The sequence below is a fragment of the Cicer arietinum genome, chromosome 5 (genome assembly GCF_000331145.2).
Source record: "Cicer arietinum cultivar CDC Frontier isolate Library 1 chromosome 5, Cicar.CDCFrontier_v2.0, whole genome shotgun sequence".
In the NCBI taxonomy this organism is placed as follows: domain Eukaryota; kingdom Viridiplantae; phylum Streptophyta; class Magnoliopsida; order Fabales; family Fabaceae; genus Cicer; species Cicer arietinum.
In genome coordinates, this window is record NC_021164.2 from 28,277,459 (window position 1) to 28,284,078 (window position 6,620).

The following is a 6,620-nucleotide window of genomic DNA, read 5'->3' on the forward strand; positions in this document are numbered from 1 at the left end:
CATTTGTTATTCTTCTTGAAAATAGTAGATGTATTTAATAATTATTAGAGAGAAATGAGTTAGGTTTGTGGTACAAGTATGTATATATAACCTATAGAGACATAAAAGGGAATTGAGAAAAATTTAAAAGAGTAAATTTATTTTATGGTGTCAATAACTATTTTTTATTAACTACATATGATAATTATGTTTTCCAAAAGTCTAGAATTATGTTTATTAGTAAAGAAATTATCAAGCAACCTCGTAGTTGTCAAAGTTTAAACACTTTACTTACCTCAATAACCTTTCAATGGCTCAATAAATCTACTTTTTTTTTTTTTAATTTTCATACCTATTTATATTGCCGAATATATTCATATGTTTCACGAAAATTAAATTCTTAGAAATTGTAGCAATGTTGAAAATCAAAGCTTTTAATTTGTGTTTCCTTTGTGCATTGTTTCTTTTATCTGTTGTGGCAAGTGAGACATCCAAAGAAGGTAAACAATATACAAATAGTTACCATTTATGTACACATAATTATTTTCTAACTAAATAATTAATTTAATAAATATTGTAATTTAATTTATTTGAAGGTTATGCAAAAGACTCAAAGAAAAATATTTTGGTAGATAAGCTTGATGGTGGCCTAAAACCCATTGATATAGAACCTTTTGATCCAAATAAGCCCGTTGGTTCGGGAAATGAAACAAGGGAAGAAAGGTCAAGTGCAAAGGAAGTAAACCAGAAGGCAAACGAAGCAAAGGAAGCAAAGCAGAAGGCAAACGAAGCAAAGGAAGCAAAGCAGAAGGCAAACGAAGCAAAGCAGAAGGCAAACGAAGCAAAGGAAGCAAAGCAGAAGGAAAACGAAGCAAAGCAAAAGGAAAAGGAAGCAAAGCAGAATGCAAACGAAGCAAAGCAGAAGGCAAAGAAAGCAAAGCAGAAAGCAAAGGAAGCAAAGCAGAAGGAATGGGAAGCAAAACAGAAGGAAAAGCATAGGGAAGCTTTGGCAAAGGCAAAGGAAAAGGTAAAGGAACTAAAGAAGAAGGAAAAGAAAGTAAAGCAGAAGGAAATCAAGAGGGATGCTTGGGAAAATGCAAAGGCAACGGCAATGACAAAGGCATATTATAAATTTTATAATTCGAAATGGAAGGGGAAATCGCCAAGGCGTCATTAGTTGTAAAAAAAATATATAAAATAAAGCATACATTATAATCATTGCATGATTGGGTGAATGAATAATACTAATAAGATTGATTTTCAAGGTTAAATTGGGGGTCAATGTGAGGGAAATAAATTCTAGTCTTATGAACTTTGAAGGTTAATTTTTGAAAGAGTCTTCTTTTGGAGATCAACGTGAACGATTCTTGGTTGAAGAGACGATAAAGATACTTTAACATTCCAAATTTTATAATAAATTAATTTATAGATGAAATATAATTTTAAATAATTAAGCTGGTGTTAAAATTATTTTAGAATATATGTTAATTAAATTTATGATTAATTTTCTTTATATGATGTTTTAATCTTGTAGATGTTAGGCTAAATGAGTGATATAAATATTATATTTTTATATTTTATATATTTTTCTAAAAATAATAGTATTTTAGTGTACACATTTTAAAATATAAGATTTTAGGTGATTTTACGTGCATATGTGTGTTTGTAGTTAATTTGATATTTCCTTGTATGCTGACTAATGTTAAGTGTGCACACTATTATTTTTAATTATTTTTAAAGTTATCTTATTTTAATTAATTATTTTACAAATAAATATCTTGAGATATTAGTAATATTGATATTGACTTTCTTTATTTCTAAATAGTTGTTACGGTATGATGATTTTATAAATATTCATTTTGATTTAGTAATTAATATAAATCATTGATGTTATATTTATTTATTTTATCATTTCAATTAATCTATAAAGATGATGTATTTTTATGTTATTATTTTGAAAAAATATTATAGTAATAATTATAGTTACTATTTTGAGTATGAGAGTTTTGACTAAACTTAGATTTAACTATGTTAAGGAAAAATAATATTATGTTAGAATGGGCGTTTTGGAGAAAAAATTTCTAGTGTGGATAAGTAAAATAAATTATTTATTATAGATTTTTAGAAATACTAGAAAATGAATTTTGGACCAGACGACTGTTTACACCCTTTTTTTACTTCTGCATATTAATTTGAGCTATTATTGGTTGGATTTTTATTTTCTATACTTGTTGCCTTATACTTTACTATCATGTGTTGGGACTTACAGTTTTACTCTTGTACTTCTACATCTGCTATCTACACCACTCATTTTGCAATTAAAAAAATAAAAATTGAAAATTAGACTAATGGCAGCGAAACAATTTTTCTCTCAAATTCATTCCCACCAATTCTTTGTCGTTTGAAACGATCCCAATCTTTGTCAATTCTTTGGCCACTAAATCCATTTTTTCTGTCAATTTTTATCAATTGTTGCTCTGTTTCATAAAAAACAATTGTGTTTCTTTCGTCGGGCGAGCTATTTTTGGCCAATTCCAATCACGAAGTTTGTCGTCTCAAAAAAATGGTATCGTTTTTGGATTCCTCTCGTCGAAACCTTCAAGGGGAACTACTCATTTGCATTTTTCGTTGAAGTTGAAATCAGACCCTTCTAGCGCTCTGACGAGTCGGTGAGACTTTTTTTTTTAATAGTTTTTCTCATCGTTTTGACTCCACTTTGACTCCTTAAAATTATTATTAATTATTTAACAACTATTTGTATAATCTGCATAATTTTTCCGTCGCGTCTCGATGATTTTGTGAACTCGCTGATTATTCAGATTCGCTCGTTGTACCTTGTCGATCTACAGTTGCAGTTGAAAACATCCATTGATTTCTGTGTTTGAGAAAACGTCTAAATAAGGTAAGGGTTGAAAGCGCGTTTGAATTCATGAGTATAATATATTGTGAGATGAACAGGAAAACTGTATTTCCCTACCATTAATCTGGGACTCGCTTCGTACAGCAGTAGCCTTTTGAGGGATACATGAATTAATGTGCAAATATGGAAATTGTAAGAATAAAATGTGGAATAGAAATATTTATAAGATGTTGATTGATTTAATTTTGTTAAATGTGAGTTATTTGATATTGTTGTGATATTGAGTGTCAAATGAATTTTATGTATGTGTTTGATTAGACGGGTTTATGTTACGTGATAATAAAAGGTTAATTTGTTTTGATAAATTTATGTGATTAAGATGATGTATAATTAATAATAGTGAGGTTATAAATTTGTGATGAGTTTATTTGATAAAATATGATTAACGGTAGTGATGTTGTAATGAGAATATTGAACCCCATATTTGGTGAAATAGTTGTGATTCAATTTGTGTTTGAGATGACAGTCTTAATGGACTATCACAGGCCAACAATGAGAAAAAAATAAATATTAAGAATTTTTGAAGTGGATATTATTTTGTCATAATATAAGTAGGGTCTGACAAGTCTAGTGATATCCGAAGAGGTATAACTGAATGAGTTCGATCGTGGTAGTCTATTGTTAAGCCTCAAGGCAAGATTGTTAGTCCTTGAAGGTATCCTGGTGGGGAATTCCTATGTGACTTTGAGGTAGCACTCCAAATATCGGGAGCTACCATGCAACACATGTTTACCTCGACTGTCGCGTATACGTGTCTCAGGTTGAGTTGAGTGTATCTATGAGGACATGGCCAATTTGAGTTGTCCGTCGGCCAGAATAGTGGTGTAGAACCAAGCCTCCTAATCAAGTACTTCAGAGTTAGCATGGTACCACATTGTGAAGTAGAATCTAAGCTCATGCATAGTATTTCATTTTCTTGTGATTGTTTTGCTGTGATTAAAGATATCATGTGCGATAATAATTTATATTAGATGATTTGATGTTATAGTGAAATGTATTGATTTTCCTTGAGTTGTTTTGACTTTATAATGTGAGATTTTTCCTTGAAGAATGTTTGTGTAATGATACCATTTATTTATGATTAAGTGTGTGTTCTTCTTACTTATAGTATACTATTAACATGATTTTCATTGTGAAGTAGAGTCTAAGCTCATGCATAGTATTTCATTTTCTTGTGATTGTTTTGCTGTGATTAAAGATATCATGTGCGATTTTCGAGATCGCGTTGAGTCTTGGCAGCAGTCTGTGCAGCAACAGAAGCAGCCATGTTATTCATAGCCTCCGCCATTCGATCATTCCTACTGGCATTGGTTCTCGGAACGTCATTCCTCCTTGGCAGCATGGTTTCCCTATAAAACCATCATCAGGTAGAGTCTTAACACTACTTCAATAATTCTAAGAATAACTTCCGACCACAACCGCACATAATAATTATTATGAACTTGACAACTCAAACCACCTAAACCGACACATGATCAGATAACAACTCTCAACCTATAGGTTGACCTACAATCTATAACCAAGGTTCCACAGCCCCCAAAGAAAACCAAACCTATGCTCTGATACCACAATGTAACACCCCGTTTTTCAAAGCGAGGGTATATTTTTTTTTTCAAAAGAATTTAAAATAAAACAGAGAAATAAATAAAGAAATGCCTTTGGATAAATAATTGAGTCATTATAATTTACAAGCAGCGGAAAAGTTACTCCAATTATAAATCCAAACCATTTACACAACAACAAATGGTACATGGAACCCATTCGACTAAGGTGTCAAACTGACAATATTAGTATAAGTACAATTTTTCCAAATTAAAAATACTCCAACCCAAAAAGAAGGACTCCTAGTCCCTATACATCAACCTAATCTGATCATCCTACCAAAAGAACTATACACCCTGAGTGATCTCCACGCGCCCCGTGAGATCCTCTTAACGTAACTGCAGTCAAGCGTTCCCATCTCCATTCCCGTCCGTAGGGTACGAACCGGTAGGACCGTCCTGACTCTCATCTGAGGGCATAGCCCAGATTTCCACAATAATTGTAAAGGGTCACCAACCAAAAAAATAACAGTTAACACATAGCAATTAAGATTTTAAATGCTCAAAATAACCTTTCAACTAAGCATGCACCTTAAAAGGGTTTCCATATGCCAAACATGCATAAACAAGGTTGAGAAATGAAGTTTTTAACAAAACAACATTGTTGTATTCGAATACAGCATCTCTGTATTCGAATACAAGGCTGTTTCAGCATTCAGCAAAAAAAACAGCATGTCTGTATTCGAATACAACAGTCTGTATTCGACTACACAGCAAGTCAGTAGCAAAATGTATTCGAATACAGCAGTCTGTATTCGACTACACAGTAAGTCAGTGGCAAAAACAGCATGTCTGTATTCGAATACAACAGTCTGTATTCGACTACATTTCCAAATCGATTTGGTCGAATATGGCTGAGTCCCTGACTTAAGGCCCAATCGATTGGGCAATCGATTTCTTAAAGGATTTTTGAAAACTGATTACGAAATCGATTGGCTAATCGATTTTGTCAATTTGGCCAAGATGACTCGCGTGCCAGGCACCCTAATGCAATGCGTATATGCCAAAATGCATGGACTCGGAATTCCAAACCAAAACCCTCCTCGAAGGGCCGTAAATCATAATTGTACCGCCTATCGCAGGCCAAAGTACCAATTACCGAGGTGCCACCTATCACGGGTCAGCACGATTTACTAAAATGCGTAAATCATAAACGTACCACCTATCACGGGTCAGTACAGTTACCATGGTGTCACCTATCACGGGTCAACACGATTTACTAAAAGAAAAAGCGGGAATCGTAAATGTACCACCTATCACGGGTCAGTACAGTTTACCGAGGTGTCACCTATCACGGGTCAACACGATTTACTAAAAGAAAAAGCGGGAATCGTAAACGTACCGCCTATCACAGACCAGTACTGTTTACCTAGGTGCCACCTATCACGGGTCAGCACAATTCACCAAAAATGTAAATCGTAAATGTACCACCTATCACGGGTCAGTACAGTTACCATGGTGTCACCTATCACGGGTCAACACGATTTACTAAAATGTAAATCGCAAACGTACAACCTATCACGGGTCCGTACAGTTTACCAAGGTGTCACCTATCACGGGTCGACACAATTTACCAAATGAAATGCATGAGCATACACAGACTCCATTCACAACAATCGTTAAGCAAATGCAGATATTAAAAGATTCCCCATTTTTAATACCCATTTACTTAAACGACTTTCAAACAACATTAATTAAATAAGTCATTAAGAGATTCCCCGTTCTTAATACCGATTTAACTTAATGATTTTCAAAACAAAACGTTAAGCAAACAGTCATATTAAGAGATTCCCCATTCTTAATACTCTTTTAACTTAACTGATTTTTCAAAACAAACATTAAGCAAATCAAGACATTAAGAGATTCCCCATTCTTAATGCTCATTTAACTCAACGATTTTCCAAAACAACATTAAGTAAACGCAGACCTTAAGAGATTCCTCATTCTTAAGACTCGTTTAACTTAAACATTTTTCTCAAGCGCACATTAAGTAAACCGCGGTATTAAAAGATTCCCCGTTTTTAATACTCGCTTAACTCTAATGGTTTTCAAATTCCACAGAAAACAATTCAAGACATACTCTCACATTCAATCCATAATTCACACCAAAACACGTCAAT

General features: G+C 33.2%; 1 protein-coding gene across 1 annotated transcript; it reads left to right on the forward strand.

Moving 5' to 3' along the window:
• Window positions 1-321: 321 nt before the first annotated feature.
• On the forward strand, window positions 322-1,250 carry LOC101512063 (uncharacterized). The gene is made up of 2 exons (XM_027330479.2): window positions 322-479; window positions 576-1,250. The coding sequence occupies exons 1-2, from the start codon at window positions 395-397 to the stop codon at window positions 1,154-1,156; spliced, it is 666 nt and encodes a 221-aa protein (XP_027186280.1). The 5' UTR covers window positions 322-394; the 3' UTR covers window positions 1,157-1,250.
• Window positions 1,251-6,620: the final 5,370 nt, after the last annotated feature.

Bases quoted from the DNA above. Each gene is read 5' to 3' on its own strand.
- LOC101512063 (XM_027330479.2), top strand. From the start codon at position 395: ATGTTGAAAATCAAAGCTTTTAATTTGTGTTTCCTTTGTGCATTGTTT. The intron at 480-575 runs GTAAACAATATA...ATTTATTTGAAG, and splicing joins AAGTGAGACATCCAAAGAAG to GTTATGCAAAAGACTCAAAG.